This window comes from Thamnophis elegans, chromosome Z (assembly GCF_009769535.1).
Source record: "Thamnophis elegans isolate rThaEle1 chromosome Z, rThaEle1.pri, whole genome shotgun sequence".
In the NCBI taxonomy this organism is placed as follows: Eukaryota; Metazoa; Chordata; class Lepidosauria; order Squamata; family Colubridae; genus Thamnophis; species Thamnophis elegans.
Window position 1 is genome coordinate 85,764,556 of NC_045558.1, and position 18,529 is coordinate 85,783,084.

General features: G+C 38.9%; 1 protein-coding gene across 5 annotated transcripts in view; it reads right to left on the reverse strand.

Moving 5' to 3' along the window:
* Window positions 1-18,529, reverse strand: part of LOC116522333 (pleckstrin homology domain-containing family M member 1-like) — a 50,769-nt gene that overhangs the window by 7,207 nt on the left and 25,033 nt on the right. For all 5 annotated transcript variants that reach the window (XM_032237205.1, XM_032237203.1, XM_032237204.1 and 2 more), the window contains 7 exons: window positions 17,444-18,088; window positions 7,422-7,842; window positions 5,418-5,658; window positions 4,330-5,250; window positions 2,545-2,690; window positions 1,586-1,779; window positions 599-662 (listed from right to left, as the gene is read on the reverse strand). In XM_032237205.1, coding sequence (XP_032093096.1) covers window positions 599-662; window positions 1,586-1,779; window positions 2,545-2,690; window positions 4,330-5,250; window positions 5,418-5,658; window positions 7,422-7,842; window positions 17,444-18,088 — 2,632 coding nt within the window. The remainder of the gene's footprint in view (window positions 1-598; window positions 663-1,585; window positions 1,780-2,544; window positions 2,691-4,329; window positions 5,251-5,417; window positions 5,659-7,421; window positions 7,843-17,443; window positions 18,089-18,529) is intronic.

Consider the following 18,529-nt stretch of genomic DNA (forward strand, 5'->3'; position numbering starts at 1 on the left):
GGTAAATGCCACCTCTGACTGGCCCCACCCCCATCTATTCTCTGCCTCCTGAGTCCCAACTGATCGGGAGGAAATGGGGATTTTGCAGTAACATTCTCCTGGAATGGGGAGGAAACAGAGATTTTACAGTATCGTTCCACTGCCACACCCACCAAGCCTCGCCATGCCCACCAAGCCACGCCCACAGAACCACTAGTAAAAAATTGTTTGAATCCCACCACTGATGCAGATCCAATGCAATTACCAAACATTTTGCAAAGGACTAGGAAAAACAATTAGTGAGCAGAAGCGAATTGGCCAGATAATTCTTGGAGAGCTTAGCTGTCTGTATTTGCTATACTCTTCAGATAGGACAAAGTTATGACAGGAAAAGATTGCATCTGTACACGCACAGACCAGCTCTCAAAAGCTTCTTGCTTCCTGCTCTGCACTGAGTGATGCAACATCTCATGGTGCATCAAATAATTTGTATGGAAGGTTGCTAGGCTGTGATTTTGAGGGATCCAGCTTAGGGGGTGAAGAAATGGGTATTATTTTCTTGAACTGAATTTCCACCTGCTTCTAGATTGAAACATTTCCTTTTTTCCAGATCTCCTACCTGCCTCAGGTCAGCCACACTGTATTTATGGGGACACTCCAGGAGATAGTGCCGGTGGTCAAGCCTTCAAAGAACAACATCATTAGTATATTAAAATTTGTTCTCCACTTCATCCCAAGCGTTTTATACAACATAAAATAAAACCCTGATGAGGCAACAAGAACTCTTGCTTCATTTCTTGTGCTCCATTTCTGCACACCAGTTGATCTCTTAGGCTTCTTTGTTCATTCTTCTTTTAATGTGTGCCATTCTTCCCAACCCTTACCTGCATCAAGCTATTGTATCACAAGATACTTTTTACCTGGCCTATATTTCTTGATCTCAGAAATATACCATTGCTCTATCCATTTTTCAGAGATCACCAGAAACACGCCGATGGTACTCAGGGCCAAATTGGATACTGATACATTGGGATTTTTTCTTTTAATTTTCTAGCAACATTTTTTCTACAATGAGAATGCACACTGTATACATATCAAATTACACCGGTTTGGATTTAGCAAACCAGACCCAACAACATCCCCAGAAGTTTTCTGTGTCATCCAATACAAGCCCTATCCTCCTGACTTGAAGAGATGGAAACAATATTGCTCTTCTTCTGCTTTTTTCTCTTGCAATGCTTCTGAAATCAATTTAGGACCAGACCACTTTTCACACAGAAAGAGATAGCTAAAGACTACTCCAAAACAGCCAACACTGAAACAGAAGTATTCCACTGCTCCTGCTGAGTAACCATGTGTCACGAGGATGGCAATAAGCTTGGGAATGTGCACATAAAAGAACTTCTATGGAGGAAGCTGGGTCTATGGAAGGGATGCAAAAGGCATCTGCAAGTGGCAGTAGGCATCCAGATCCACATACAACCTCTGACTTAATAGCCAGCATCATTTGGAAGCAGAATGCTTACTTATTCTTGTGTCGGAAGGCTGGAGTCAATTCAGATTAATATACTGATTTGGAGAAGGCCCTCTAATGCCTCTGGCTCACCTCTTACTGATCTCCTTCAGGGCGCCACTGCGACAAAGGACAAGGTAATCACCCAGGAGCTTCAGCTGCTCACGATTCTGATAGATCTGCTTCATTTGCTCTACATGGTCATAGAGGGTTTCATTCACCAGCTTCAGGTCAATCAAGGGTTGATTTTGAATTTTGGCTAGGAATTTCAGAGCCTGGCAACAAATCTGACAGAGACAACAAGATGAGAATGTTCCTGTAAAAGCCTCTTGCAGCACTGATCAAATAGGCCCAGCAAAGATTATATTGATATATAATTGGTATATATACTGGTTCACATTCTAGTAAGGACCTTCTTATCATTTGAACTGATGGTTGGTTTGTTTGTTTGATTGATTAATTGATTTCCTGCTCATCTCACTCCAGACAGTTTATAATAATAAAAGGGTAGAAAATGAAAAGAGATTGTGTTCTGACAACTGAGATTGTGCCTTGAGAAAAATATACTCTCTTTACTGAGCTTGGCCATAATTAGGGGATATTAAAAAAAAAACCCAGAGTAACAGCTGAAAAAATGAAAAATCCTAATCAGAATGCTACCTTACTCATAGATTTCTCATTTTATGGTCCTTGAGCTAAATCAGCGTTTCTCAACCTTAACAAGTTTAAAATGTGTGCACTTTGGTTCCAAAATTTCCCACCCAGCACTGGGGAATCCACTTGCTGAGGTTGAGAAACACTCAGAGGGAGGGAGGGAGGTCACATTTTGCTCGTCTGCTTTTTACAACCTGCACTTATTTGCGCTAACTTGCAATGCAGGTAGGGCACAAAGGAAGGAGATCCTTACAGATGCTCTCAAGCTTTTCTCTTTCATAATGAAAACTACAATCATTTTGTGACTATAGTTGTGCAGGTGGGATTTAAAAGAGACATGAGAGACAATTTCACATTACCGAGCTTATATACCCCCCTCCCACCATAACAGGGCATACCGGATATCTGGAAAGATCCCAGTTATGAATTAGACGTGAAGGTATCACAGACTCTTCATCTTGGTGGCAATTGTCACAGTAATAGAGGCCAGTGAATGAACACAACTTAGGCTTCATAAAGAAGAAACCAATCTGCCTGGAGCAGCCTGGAAAGGAAAGAGAATGTAAGATCATCTTAAATTGCCAGAATCTGACTCTTGGCTATTGGAGAAGCTTCTTTTATTTAAGACAGCCTATTCCGCAGCTACTGTCTCCAGAGAAGTCAGTTTTCAGTAATTCATTTGCTGACTAGGCCATTGCCTATAGTAAGAGGAAGATATTAGAGCTGAACCAAGGCTCAGCTATTGCTCAGCCTTAATCTCGAGATCTGTGCTTCTGAAGTATGAGGTGCCTGGGTGTATAATATGTATATAAACACACTCACACACAGACCTCCTGCCTTTATTAGACAACGATATATTTTTATCTACTGCTCAATACATATCAAGAAAGAACCCTCCTTTTTCCTGTGTTACCTTTTTATTTTTAGTCGAAAGAAAGCCCAAAGCCAAAACTATCTTTGGAACAGAACTATTGGTTGTTCTGATTTTAGTGGCTAGAAATATAATAATGTACTTTCCTCTGTGACTGAAAAGAAAGATATGCTTCAGAAATGAGGAAATTTAGCCTTATCGTTCATAAAAGTGTAGCCTCTTGTCCATTATTTAGTTGTATTATCAGATACAACTACTAAAGGCGTAACCCTTAATTTTTTTCTTGTTCACAAAATTATCTTAGGAATAAAATGGATCCCAATATTTTCTGGTTAATAGAAGTTCCTGCACTTCCTTGCAAGAGGCTCATAGACATTATCTTGTCTCTAGACTGAGCGATATACTGAAGGATTCTTGGACGTTTTCCAGTTATCCAAATTGCAAAAACTGGATATTTGTTAAATAATTACAGATACAAGAGTAGTTGAACGTAAGCAATGAAAAACTAAAAGCCAAATGTGTTATTTATTCATTCATTCAAACAGAGAAAAGTGTAGTTGTCACCAAGTAGATTAATCTACGGTCTACTTAGAGATGATGATGAAGATTATGAACTAGAGAACAATATCCAAAGATGACTTCACAAACTGCATTTGCTCATAAGACCTGCCTGTCACGCCTGACCTTCCCACATATTTCTTCCTATGGATTTATAGCCACTGAACTGTAAATAGACCAGCTTTTCACTGAGTCACTGAGAGATGAGTTCATGTTAATTAGGGAAACACAAAGTCACTTCCAATAATCTATGGATGCGCCTTTAAGAGTTTTTCAAACTTTACCATCTTCTTTGGCACATAGCCCTGAAAACAAAGTGTAGTTTTGGCATTCAAAATGAATCAGTTGCCCCGCAAAAAACCCAAACAATCAGACATTTCTGGACCCCCCTCGCTCCCCCCCCACCCCAGTTATTGCAGCTTATGGATTTCTTATTATTTCTATTGGTTAAATTAATATTTGGTCATAAGAAGAATGAAGAGATCTAGTGAAACAAAGCCGTATGAGAATAATGACTTGTTTAAGACTTCCATGTTTCAATGACTTACCACTACCCATGATTAATCTGGAGTTATGTTAGTATTAACGCTGTAATAACAAAGACCACCATTATTGTATTCTAAAATCACATTAAACGCACACAGAAGTATAATCCTCAATCTTAAGTTGTTTAATTGGAATAGAAAATACATTTTAACTTACTAAAAAAGGCTTCATGTAAGTTATCATTTTGCAAGCACCCATACACCCCTACCTGCACATATGAAACTTTGGCAGTCCAGGCCTTTCTCCATGGGGATGGCAACCAGATACTGCAGCAAGTATCCATTTTCCTTAACAGTATTCTTCAGGATTGCCTGTGAATTGCCATCCAGATTGCCTCCAAGTGTGAGGGCCTCCTCAGCCATTTCCAGGTAGGACATGAGCACTCGGCGGACCAGGTCTCGCCAATCAGTTGCCTCCTCTGCGTTCTCAGCTCTCAGCTTCAGCACTGCTTTTGAAGTGATGATCTTGAAGAATGCAGGTCCACCCAGGCTCACATCTGGCAGGATATCCTGGATGGTCTCAATTCCAAAGCTGTTGTACAGTATCTTTTTATCATTTCTGGCTTTGAAGCATTTCAAGGCTTCTAAGGACAAGGAGAATACCAAAGGGACCCATGTTTTTTCAACTTCCAAGTACAGGACTGATTCCTTGACTGCATCTAACTCGGGTTTCAAGGCACATGACCAGTCCAACTCAGTTGGGCCAGTTCTACTATACACCGAGAAGGAAGGCAAGTCACCAGGTGGTCCACCTCCAAAGAAATCCTCAGAATCCTCTGCAGCCTCAGGGCACTCTAGAGTTTCCCACCCTTCATCTTGCTGTAGCCTATACTTTTTCAGGGCCTCGTGCAGCCGTTCCAACCAGTCCTCTGCTTCATCCCGAGAGGAAGCCCGAAGATACAATCGTTTGTTGGAAAAGACCAGCTCAAAGCGCCCATCACTGTGAGCCCGTCCTAAGGACTCACATCTCAGCAGAGAACAGTTTTCTACACATGCTCGCTTCTCACAGTCTACAAATAGCCGCAACTCTAGAGGTGAGAGCTCACAGAAAACCTCTTTCCAGATGCCCATAGCTCCTCGACGTTCCAGGGTCCCCAACTTCAGCAGACCCCGAAATGGATTGGAAAGACCTAGAAGTGAGGAGAGGAATAGCTTTATGCATTCTCTAGCACAAATGACATTTCTGTAAAGCAGCAAAAATGGATGATGCTTCCATTACTATAAATTCTTCTAACCACCATAGAAATCTCTCCTCCCATTCCACCTCATCCTTTCTCCCTTAGTCAAAACACGTTACCTATTTGTCTCCGATGAATAACACTAAAGCCCTTCAGCTCCCTGCTAGGAGACAGTTTGGGTTTGCTGAGCTCTGCTGAGGAGACAGAGAGCTCGCCTTGATCTGGGACTCTCAATGGCATGGCAGGTTGGTAACTGGTAAGCCTCTCTAGTGAGGTGCTGGGAGAACTGGAGAGGCTTTTTTCTGTTTCCTCAGGAGGGGAAGGAAGGTAAAAATCATCCTCAGTGATCCAGCTTCTTTTCTGTTGGGAAATAATAAAGAAGCAAGATAACATTTGTGCTATTACCCAAACAAGCTATTCTTCTGGTTTTAAGTTTATTGAATTCAAGCAGCTGGGCTGATGCAAGAAAATATTGTCCTTCGCAGGACAGCCTCCTCTTATTGCTATCATGGAAGTCTGTACAGAATGTATTTATTTTTGACATTGCTCAGATCTGATGGCGCCCAGGCCGAAATGGGAAGCAACAAGGGCTGTGATTAAGAAATATGGAAATAATGGTGGGATGATTCTTTACTAGATTTAAATAGGAATACAATTCTGGTTCGATAATAGCAATATGCTTCTTAGAGATTTCTCTTGCAAGTGACCAGCAAAGCAGCCATCTTCTAACTGAGTATTATGTTAAATGACTTGACCTGAGACCTTGCGCTAAAAATACAGGTAATTATTATTATTGCCTCTGGATGGACAGATCAGTTGAAAAAAAACAAACCATGATGCAAATCTACAATTAAGCACTAAGAAAAATAGCCAACCAATTTAAACAACTCTTTAAAAATAGATGTGGTGACTCAGACGCTCAGCTTGTCAACCAGAAACGTCATCAGTTTGGCGGTTCGAATCCCTAGAGTCAAGTGAGCTCCCATTACCTGACCAGTTTCTGCCAACCTAGCAGTTTGAAAGCATGTAAAAATGCAAGTAGAAAAATAGGAGCCACCTGTGGTGGGAAGGTAACAGCGTTCTGTGCACCTTTGGCATTTAGTCATGCCAGCCACATAACCACATAGACGTCTTTGGACAGTGCTGGCTCTTTGGCTTTTAAACGGAGATGAACACCACCCCCCTAGAGTCGGGAACAACTAGCACATATGTGCAAGGGGAACCTTTACATTTACCTTTATTTTAAAAATTCAGCCTGTGACAAATTAGTATTTGATTTTTAAAATATTAATTTTGAACACTTTAAACACATACATATATACATAAATATAAGTACAACTGAAATTTGGTTTTTTTCCCCGTATCATCAGGAATAATTATTTCAGAAATTTGGGATTGCCTGGGAAAATATTAGACACTGTCTTACAAAGGTATTCCACAGTTTTTCTTCTGGATGTCAGCAGAATAGATGGGTGATATCTGGAAAAAGTGATCTGGGAAAGGTGACATCATTTCCTAATAAATATGGCATACAGACTGGCTCAAAGCCAGGAATAAGGCACTGGAGCTAGGAGGAAATGAAGCCAAGGACAGGAAGATTCAGTGCAGCTGCAGGAAAAGCATTTCCGGAATCAACTTCATTCGTTCATTGTGAGGCCCCTAGCATGTGATTGTGACAGATTTACCATTTCTCAATTTTATAAAAAAGTGCTAATAAAAATATGGTAATACTTTACATGTATGATAAATCTGTACAGGTATAGTAAGTATCTATTTGTATTTAAATAGATTTGTTTGCCGTTTCTATATCATTTTTTTCATCTTGGATTTGTGTGAATTTAGTTACCTGTTAGTGTTTGCTAATGATAGTTCATTAAATACCAATTTTTAAAAAATGTAGTGAGATACAATGATGTTCTCAAGTCCCCAAACAAAGAGTTAATATCCCATGATAAACAATTGACTCAACGTCCAAAGGGCTGCGTCAGGGAGATTCAGAAAAATCATTTTAAAAATAATAATAATAATGCTTTTGGGAGGCTACTGAAAATTAATGTCTATTTGGCATGCCAGAGAGTATCACACAAACAAAAGCCCCACAGAACAAAACTAGTAATTCTTACAGGGGAGACCACTGGTGAGACTGGTGAAAGAAGCTGGTCTGTTCCTGGAAGGCTTCCGTCATAACCATTGACTTCACTGGCCCAGGTTTTAGTTCCTCCCTTGATGTTGCAATGAATTTGGGCCACATCCACAGGTTCTTTGGTCACAATTATTGTGGCTAGCATCGAGGTCTGTTGGACACTGGTACTACTAACAGATTCTCCACTCTTAGGTAAATTGGGAAGCTGTGAATTTGTCATTAATGCAGATAGCATGATGTCAACAGAAGCTTCTGCCATTACAGTACGAGGAAGGTGCGCAGTGTAGAAACTGGTGGCAGGGCCGGGGCACTCTGGTGGGGAAGACCGAGAGACAATGTTTGCTTCATGAACTCCTACAGATTCCAGCTTTCTCTGTGTCCTGGTAAATTCTGCTAACACTCTGGAAAGAAATAGAAACATTTAAAACATTTGCAAGAGAGAGGTCATCTCCAGTATTCTATCTCTCAATTTGCCACACGGATTCCACAAATAAGGTATCAACGATGACTGAAGTTTAGTCACATATAATTCAATGCATTCAATAACTATTAATTTGTTCTTTCAAGCATCAAAATAAACTGTTTAAATACATGAATAAAATTGATGCAGTCTATACTATGTGTTAAGTTGGTCTAAAGCACGGGTGTCAAACTAGCGGAGTCATGTTGACATCATGTCATGTATCACAACATTTCCCCCCTTTCAGTAGCTGGGGTGGGTGTGGCCTGCATGTGACGCAACCGGCTGGTGGGGCACCAGTTTGACGCCCCTGCTCTAAAGAATTAGAATCGGCAAGTTAAATATCCAGCATGCACAGTATTTTGAGAGTGAATATTCTAGTGCAGACAAAATAGATAGGAAATTGGCCATGTGTTCAAATTGCTCCTTAGTTGTGGATTTACTGAGTGAATCATCCAGACAAGACTACAGCTTTCTCAAGTGCTGAAAATGGTGCCACTGTCAAACCTATCACAGGTCTGCGACTAAAACGCTGTTTGATTATTTTCATCTAATTTCCATGTATTTGGGTGTGGTGAAAACAAATAAAACATTGAAAAAACTTCTAGACGTCATGATTTGCCACAACATGCAAAATTGCCTTTAAAGCAAAATTGCTTTTAAAAAAAATTGGTATTTTTTTAATATGGATTTTTAACCAAATTTAAAGTCCAAATTACTATTAATTAATTCACATAAGTGCTTTTAAAATATAAAACGCCAAAAAAACCTTAAAGTGTTTGTCCGAGTTATGTAAAAAAATATAGCACTGTAAATCTGATGGTCAGCAATATATACATAAGCTAAGCAAGTTTTAAGTCTGTGCTTCTAATGGTAGAAGGGGTTAATCTTTCCTGAAGAATCAATGGGAGGGAGACACAAGGCAGATAGCAGCATCTCCAGTCAGTGCAGGGGACATGGCCAGCACTGTGACATCTCGTGTACAGAAACAGAGCTGCTCTCTCCTGCATGTCACACTTGTGCACGAATCATCATCAGGTTCTTGATTCTAGACTGTTCACACTTTTTCATTGCAATATATGTTAGCTCGTCATTCTTCAACCATTATGTTATGGCTCCGCGAAAGTGTATTAATTCGCCAGAAAGTTTCTGTTTCATCTATGGTGAATATACAGTGTTGAAGCAACAGCAGAATATTACAGACTTTGTGAAAAAAGTATACTTTGCATACCTTGGACTAAAAATTGGAGATCAAGATAAAGTTTGGGCGCTTCATAAAGTGTGCAAACGGTGTGTTGAGGACCTACGAAACTGGTTCAAGGGTAAGAAAAAATCTTTCCGTTATGGGATTCCTATGGTATGGCGAGAGCAAAAGAACACAGTGATGACTGTTACTTTTGTTCATGCGATGTGAAAGGGTTTAATTCCAAATGGAAGGATTCCATTTTATACCCCAATCTTCACTCAGCAATTCATCCCATCCCCCATGGCACAGATATACCATACCCTAGCTCCCTGCTACCTTGGAAGAGATACCTAGCTCTGATGAAGGTGAAATCATACCTGAACCAGATGACGAATCAAGTTCTGACTTTGAAAATGATACAAGACCAAAATTGTTTTCTCAGGAGGAGATGGAATGATTTGGTAAGAGACTTGAATCTTCCCAAAGATGCCGCTGAGTTACTTGGATCAAGGCTGAAAAGCAGGAATTTACTGTTGCCAGGAATGTCATCTTCATGGTTCAGACATCGTGAAAAGGAGTTCGTTCCTTACTTCACCCAGGAAGACAAATTGGTTTATTGCATTGATGTCAAAGGTCTGATGGGTCAATTTAAAATCCAATATGATTCAGAGCAATGGCGTCTTTTTATAGATACTTCAAAAAAAAGTCTCAAAGCAGTTTTACTCCACAGTGGTTTTTACGCTTCCATACCTGTAGGTCATTCCCTACACTTGAAGGAAACCTATGAGAACTTGGAATTGGTTCTTTGTAAACTTAAATATGAAGACCATGGTTGGCAAGTGTGTGGGGACTTGAAGGTCTTATGCATGCAGCTCAGGCAAAAAGCTGGGTATACCAAATACCCTTGTTTTCTGTGTCAATGGGACAGTCGAGACCAACAAAATCACTGGACCAAGAAGTGTTGGCAGCCGAGTGTGCTAACAGTCGGTGAAAAAAATGTCCTCCAAGAAACTTTGGTACTTTCCCATAAAGTTCTTCTACCACCTCTCACATAAAATTGGGATTGATGAAGCAATTCGTAAAATCACTTCCAAGAGACGGAGAATGCTTCAAATACTTGGTCATCAAGTTTCCATGCCTGTTGGAGGCAAAATTGAAGGAAGGGGTGTTCGCTGGACCAGACATTAGAAGGTTTATAGTTGATCAAGAGTTTGTCAATACCATGACGGATCCTCAAAAAGAAGGGTGGATTGCATTTAAAGAAGCCGTACAGAAATTTTTAGGCAATAACAAAGATCCTCACTACAAAAAGATTGTCGGAAGAATGCTGAAAGTATTTCAAGCTTTAGGTTGCCTGATGAGTTTGAAAGTGCATTTCCTCCAGTCTCACTGTGATTAGTTTCCTGAAAATTTGAGAGCTGTGAGTGAGGAACAAGGTGAACGATTCCACCAAGACATTAAAGAGATGGAAAGGAAATACTAGGAAAATGGAGCATTACAATCATGGCAGACTATTGTTGGATGCTTCAGAGAGACATTCCAGATGCACCAGGAGGAGCCTCACAAGAAGAATCGAGTTTAGTGTGCGTAGGTGAGCTCATTTCAGGTCAAAAAAGGATTTTCATGAAAATATTGTAATAAAACTTTAATTTTATAAGTCTATTTCCATTTATTTATTTATTTTTAAGAGAACTTTTTTATTTTTCTTTAAAAAAAACAAACACAAATATGTCATCATTTGTCAATCATTAAGACATTGAAATACAATTTTTTTTTGTTGTGTGTACCCCTCCCTCCCTCCACCCCCCCATCCCCCCTCCTCCTTCCCCCCCCGACTTCCCAGAACCCGTACACGGTATGGATTTTTAACTAACACAGTCTAAAATCTATTGAGAAAAAAGAAATAAAGAAATTAATGACATTCTAGATTGAACTTAGCTTCTTCTTACTGAACTAACTTTTAACAGTTTAAATCATTTCTGATCTTAAGCATAGGCTAACTGGAATTTCTTAGTCCCGTATTTATTTTGTATATAGTCAATCCATTTTTTCCAGTCTCGTTTATATCTCTCATTTGAATGATCTTTGAGATATGCCGATATTTTAGCCATTTCAGCTAAGTTTGTTACTTTCAATGTCCATTCTTGGATTGTAGGCAAGTCTTCCTTCTTCCAATATTGCGCCACCAACAGTCTTGCTGCAGTTATCAGGTGCAGAATCAAATTGGTCTCTACCACTGTAAAATCAGTACATATACCTAGTAAAAATAACTGAGGAATAAACTTTATCCTTTTTTTAAAAACATTTTGCATGACCCACCATATTTTTATCCAAAATGCCTTAACCTTTTGGCAGGTCCACCATATATGATAATATGTAGCATCGAGAGAACCACACCTCCAACATTTAGGCTGTACATTCGGATACATAGCAGCCAACTTTTTAGGATCTAAATGCCATCTATAAAACATCTTGTAAAAATTTTCTCTCAGATTTTGAGCTTGTGTAAATTTCACATTTCTTACCCAAATTCTTTCCCATGTATCCAACATTATTGGTTCCTCAATATTTTGAGCCCATTTTATCATACAATCTTTAACTAATTCTGTTTCCGAATCCATCTGTATTAATACATTATATATCCTCTTTATATGCATTAAGCTTTGATCTCTTATTTGTTTAAACAGATTATCCTCAACTTGAATAAAGCCAATTTTTTGATCTATTTTCCACCTAGCCTGTAATTGCCCATACTGGAACCATGTTTGAACTACCTTCTCCTCTTTTAATACCTCTAAAGATTTTAATTGTAATACCCCCCTTTCCGAGGTAAGAAGCTGTCTGTAAGTAAATCTATCCTGTTTTTGTGCTGTATTCATATTTTCAATTGCATGTCTAGGAATTGCCCACATGGGTATCTTGTCATTTAATTTATATTGGTATTTCTTCCAAACCCGCAATAAAGCATTTCTCAAAATATGACTTTTAAAGTTCTTATCCAATTTTTTGTTGAATAACAGGTAAGCATGCCAACCAAATACCAGATCGTGTCCCTCAATGTTCAATATTCTATCATTGGTTAAATGAATCCAATCACTAATTACAGATAATGCCACTGCATCATAATATAGTTTTAAATTAGGTAGTTTCAATCCTCCTCTCTCACGTACATCTTGCATTATTTTCATCTTTACCCTCGGCTTCTTTCCTGCCCACACAAATTTGTTGATACCCTTCTGCCATTCTAAAAGGTTCGCATCTTTTTTAAGTATAGGTAACATTTGGAAAAGAAATAAAAATTTTGGTAAAATGTTCATTTTCACTGCCGCTATCCTGCCCAGCAAAGATAAGTGCAATTTCTCCCATTTTTTCATCTCTGTCTGTATGCTATGCCAAAGTGGTTCATAATTATGCTTATATAATTTCCCATTTGAAGTTAAAATGTTAACTCCAAGATATTTGACTTTTTTAACTACCTCACATCCTAGCATCACTCCTAATTCTTCCTTTTGTTTAATATTCATATTTATAGCTAATATTTTGGTTTTTCCTAAGTTTATTTTAAAGCCAGACACTTGACCATATTGATTAATCGTATTCATTAAAACCATACTGGATTCCTGCGGTTGTTCCAATATTATGACCAAATCATCCGCAAAAGCGCGGACTCTATATTCTTGCTGCCTAATCTTGATCCCTTTTAAACCATCCAAGCCCCGTATTTTATTCAACAATACTTCCAAAGTTATAATAAACAATAATGGGGACAAAGGACAACCCTGTCTTGTACCTTTTCCAATTTGAAAAGAGTCTGTTAAACTTCCATTGACTATGATTTGTGCTGTTTGCTGTTGGTATATTGCTTTAATTGACTGTAAAAAATTATCTCCTATCTGCATTTTTTGCAATATCTTCAGCAGAAATTGCCAGTTAACTCGATCAAAGGCCTTCTCAGCATCCAAAAATATAAACGCAGCAGGGATCTGGTTGTTCTTTCCCAAATATTCTAATGCATTAATAATTAATCTGACATTACTTTTCATCTGTCTCCCTTGTATAAAACCTGTTTGGTCCGTATGTATCAATTGTTGAATGACCAACATTAACCTATTTGCTAATATTTTAGTAAAAATTTTATAATCTACATTCAGTAATGAAATGGGTCTATAATTTTTGGGTTGAGTAGTATCTTGATCTTCTTTGGGTATCAAAGATATAAACGCTGTCTTCCAAGATGGAGGGACTTTACCTTCCGTTTGAATCATATTAAATAATTCTCTAAGAGGTTCTACCATTTCTAACTGTAAGTTTTTGTAGTAAACCGCTGTCAAGCCATCTGTACCTGGTGCTTTCCCTGGCTTTAATTGCTTAATTACCTGCAGGATTTCCCCCGAGGTTATTGGTTGATTCAATTTTTGCCTGTGTTCTTCTCTAACTGAAGGTATTTTCTCCTTGTCTAAATATTTGTCTATGTCTAAACCATTAATTTTATCCCCTTTATACAGTTCTGTAAAAAATTCCCAGAAAGCCTTTTGAATCTCTTCCTGTTGGAACACCTCTTTCCCTCTGTAAATCAGTTTAGATATATTTCGAGTTTTCCTTTTTTTCCTAATCTGATAAGCTAACCATCTGCCAGGTTTGTTTGCATTACAAAAAGTATTGTGTTTTGCATATAATAAATTAGTAGCTACCTGGTCAGAGATCAACATGTCAAATTGAGATTTTAATATGTTAATAGCTTCCTTAACCTTTGTATCGTCTGGTTTCCTTGTTAACTCCAGCTCTTTTCTCTTAATTTCCTCTTCCAGTTCTGTTCGTTTTAGCCCTTGCTTATTTCTATGTGTTTTATTTATATTCATCAAAACTCCTCTCATATACGCTTTGCTTGCATCCCATACAAATTCCATAGATGTACCCTTATTCATATTCAAAACAAAATATTCAGATAGTAATTTTTTACAATCATTAATATAGTTTTCATATCTAAATAAATTTTCATTCAGTCTCCAAAACCTTCTTGCCTGCACTACCCTTCCCAACTCCATCCAAACTGGGTTATGGTCCGAAAGGACTCTAGCTGCAATCTTTGTTTTCTTGACCCTAGAAAGCAAATCATTAGTGGTTAGAATAAAATCGATCCTTGAAAGGGATTGATGCCTGTCCGAGAAGAAAGTGAAGTCATATTCCTCTGCATTTCTTTCTCGCCAGATATCCCTCAATTCAAAATCATCCATAATGTCAAAGAAAGATTTGGGTAACTTTGCTCGCATCTTGGTATTTAGGCGGGAAATCTTCTTATCTCTCTTAGTGTCTATCACTCCATTCCAGTCACCCAATAGTATACAGGAACTATAGTCCCACTGTACTAATTTAGCATGAAGATTTCTATAGAATCTATCTTGCTGTTGATTGGGAGCATAAATTCCCAAAAGTAATGTCTTTTTCCCTTCTAAGATTAAGTCTAAAGCAATATATCTTCCGAAGGGATCTGCTTCTATTAATTCAGCTTTCATATCTTTTCTTAAGTATACAACTATACCATTCTTCTTTTCCATAGCAGAAGCTGCAAAATGTTGACCAAGTTTTGAGTTGATCAAATATTTTTGATCAGTTGACTTGATATGAGTTTCTTGCAAACAAATTACATCGTTCTTAAACTGTTTAAGATAATGAAATATTTTCTTCCTCTTCTGTGGAGAGTTCAGTCCGTTGACATTCCATGTTAAAATCTTAGTTGTCATCTTTGGTTGGTTGAAGCATTTTTAGAGCTTCCTGCACGGCCTGTTTAACCTTAGGTCTAGCTCCTCCCACTGCTTCCAGATTTGTTGTTGTAGTTCCTTGATCGATGGCCAATGATTGTTGATGCTGTTGCCTCTTAGCTTGTTTCTCCATACGTCTAGTAGTCATGCGGCTAGGTCTTGGTTCCATAGCACCTTGCACTTCTAGAGAAGAGAGATGCTCCATCTTGTCTGGTGGTTGTGTAGTTTGCTGTCTATCCTGTCCTTCTTGTGGTCTTTCTCTAGGTCCAGATGGTGCAGGGTGTCCGGCCTTCAATATATTATAATAAAAATCTCGGGCTTTCCATACAGAGTTGAGGCGGTATCTTTGCTTATCAAATGTAAATATGATGCCAAATGGTGCATCCCATCTATACTGTATCTGACGATTTCTGAGTTCTTCGACCAAAAAAGCGTAGTCTCTTCTGGCTCTTAACATTTGAGGTGGTATCTCTTTCAAAACAGCCAGGTCTTGACCGCCAATTTGAAGCTTAGTGTTATAAGACGCTTGCAGTACCATATTTCTGAACTCTCTTGTAGTAAAATATATAACGATGTCTCGAGGAAGCTGCTTCTGCTTTGCCAGCCAGGAGTTAACGCGGTAAGCTTTGTCAATTTGCCAGCCTTGGTTGGTCCCTGGTCTTCCCATCAGGCGGTCAAAAGCTTCCGATAGGATCTGTTTCAGGTTCTCCTGTTTCTCCTCACGCAGCCCCCTTACTCTTAATGCGAACTCCATTTGTCGGTACTGTATCATAATAATTTCTTTTTCAGCATTTTCCACTTTTTGTTCCACCACCTCTGTTTTCAATGTCAAGTTAGCATTGGCATCATTAAGAACCTCTAGAGTATCTTCCACTCCAGAAATATGTTCTGTTAATACAGTTACAAGACTCAGCATGTCGTCTCTAATTTTATCAACCTTAGCCTCAAATTTCTCATACAACTCCTGTTTAAGTCCTTTTATTTCACTTTTAATTTCACTTTTAATTTCTTCTTTCATTTCTTTTATTTCCTCTTTTCTCTCCTCTCTATTATCTCTAAATTTATCTTCCATTTTAATTGTCTGTGCATTAAAAGCCTCGCTTAGATTACTCAGAAAAAATTCTTTCGTTAACACATCCCCAGCAGGGGGCGTAGGAAGCGGAGGCTGCAGCTTTGTACCAGGCACTGAGGTTGTGCCCCTGGAAGTAGAGGGTGACGACTTCAAGTTAATATTTGGTTTTGAGGCCATTTCAAAATTTGTCTGCCTGCAGTTAATAAAACTCTATTGCCTAAATATGCAGCTTTAAGTAAAGAGGCTTTTATTTTGAAATTTAAGGCTTGGCAAAAGTTTCAGTGAGTAAACATTGTAACAAGACCGTTCAACAGATTCATCACCATTTAACTTCCAAATAAGCAAAGTTAATGAAGGAGTAAAATTCTTCTATTGTGAAACCAAAACATGTGATAAGCTATCTCTTTTGTTTTGAATTCTTTTGAAGTCTTGTGAGAATTAGCAAAAAGTGTTCGTTATTACCGGAGAAACCAGCCTGCTCGGCGCCATTTTAAAAGCCTCTGAGTAAATAATTTTTCGGAGGAGAAAAAGAGAAGAAGCTAAAATGTTGATAAGCAATTATTGTCCTCGCAGTAAACGGATTCAGCTCGTGATAAGATTAAATCAAACAAAACTTAGAGCAGAGTGGGAGAGACCTACTTTGTCCTGCACAAGGCAGTTTGAAATTCCCAGCACGGACAGCCGTTCTGCCTTGGGCTAGCCCCCCTTTCCTTGCAAGCACAAAAGCTGCAAAAATCGAAGAGCATTTGCCAGCAAAACAGTTTCTTCTTTCCCTCTTGCCTGAAGGATAAGAAAACCTGATAAGACGTCAGATGGAAGATCCTCTAATCAGGTACGTAGCCAGGAATTCGGAGGCAGCTGATTTTTTGCTGCTTCCACCAGTAAGCTCCTCCCAGGAAGTTATTTCCATTTATTTTGAGGTATTGCCTTATTTAACATAGTTACCTAAATTGTCAGGAAATGTGATGTGCTATGACAAAATGGAGGTCATTTTTGGATTCAGCACAACAAAAAACATAAAGATTACGTGGAATAACCAAACAGCTCTTGAATTTTTTATTTTTATTTTGCAGATCTGTGATTGATAAACTTTTACTAGCATATAAACATTTTCAATGTTTGTAGATAATGCAACATACTAACTATAAAAAAAACCTATGAACTACTGATTATGCTGCTGTGATGTAACATAAATGCTAAAAGAAAATCAGAACAGTTGTCGTGAATGAAATGGAAAGATTGTTTAACCAAGGAGCACCTCATTGTGTGGTTAAAGTAAAATGAACAAACAGGACCAATGATAGGAGACACAAGCCTCTATCTGATGTTTAGAAAAAGGACAGAAAAGATATGCGGGTTTCCCATATCCACTTCCCATATTGATATGCAACCATATTATTAAGAATTCAGGAATTGTTATTTTAGTATTAGGCTGAATCCCACTAAAGTTCTGCTTTAATTTTTGCAGACTTATGTACAAAAATTATGTGATTATGTGATATATCACTTTTGCTGTCATACTCACTCTTGGAGGTCCTGGTCCTGGTCCAAGTCTGCTGTTGCTGCTGTCATGTCAAATTCAGAGTCATTGGAGATGGGCTCTTTCTCCCTAGCTGGGCTGGTAGTGCTGGTAAGATTGGCTGGGAGAAGAATGTCAGAATCAAGGCTGGAAGAGAGCTGTGAGGAACCAGTTGTGCTGATGCTTAAGTTGGAAGCTGTGAGTTTATCTGCCTGTTGACTTTTCGGGACAGGCAGGATGGCTGGGTGAGCTTCAATTTCATCAGAGCCAGAAGATTGTGAGAGAAAACCAAGTGTCTCCTTTCTTTGAGATTCCAGCCCCACAAGAGGGTCCAACAGTTCCCAGGCAGGACAAAGGCCTGACAAGGATAAAGGTGTGATGGTCCACTCGTTCAATACTGCTGACTTATAGGAGAGGTCAAAAGCCAAAGAAGACAAGCCCTGCAAATAGCTGAGAAGAAATTCAACCTCCTCGGGATCCAGAAGCAGAGCAGGTGAATGGTAATATTCAGAGAGTTGAGACTTTTCATGAAGCAAGAGTTTTAGGTAACACTCCATCAGGCCATCATTCAGAGCCAGCCTCAACCACGCACGGCAACGCCCCACATCTGTATTGATGAAGACCAAGTTTTCCAGTTCAGAAATTATGTTTCTGAAAAAGAAGAAACATCCAGGGAGGGGGAAATACAACATCCATTAAAAGGACAGCTCCCAAAAACAAGAGAAAGCAGTTTTGGACAGTCGTACAAGTTGGGTTGGATGCATTATTGTCTGATGAAAACATCAAGAGGTAAAATGGTAAAGGAGTCCCTGTGGCTTTTACTCTACTAACGGTTGCCAACAATAGTGGGCATAGCTTATCTTCCATTTGAACAGTTATGGAGCCAGTGCTTCCCAAAGACATTTCTGTCATCTTATGGCCAGCATGATGTCATGGAGCATTTTTCTTCCCACTGAAGTGGTACCTAGTTATCTACTCACATTTGCATGCTTTCGAATGGCTACGTTGGAAAGAACTAGGGCAGACATGTCAAACACAAGGCCTGCGGGCCAAATCCAGCCCTTGATGTAGTTAGATCTGGCCAGAGGGACC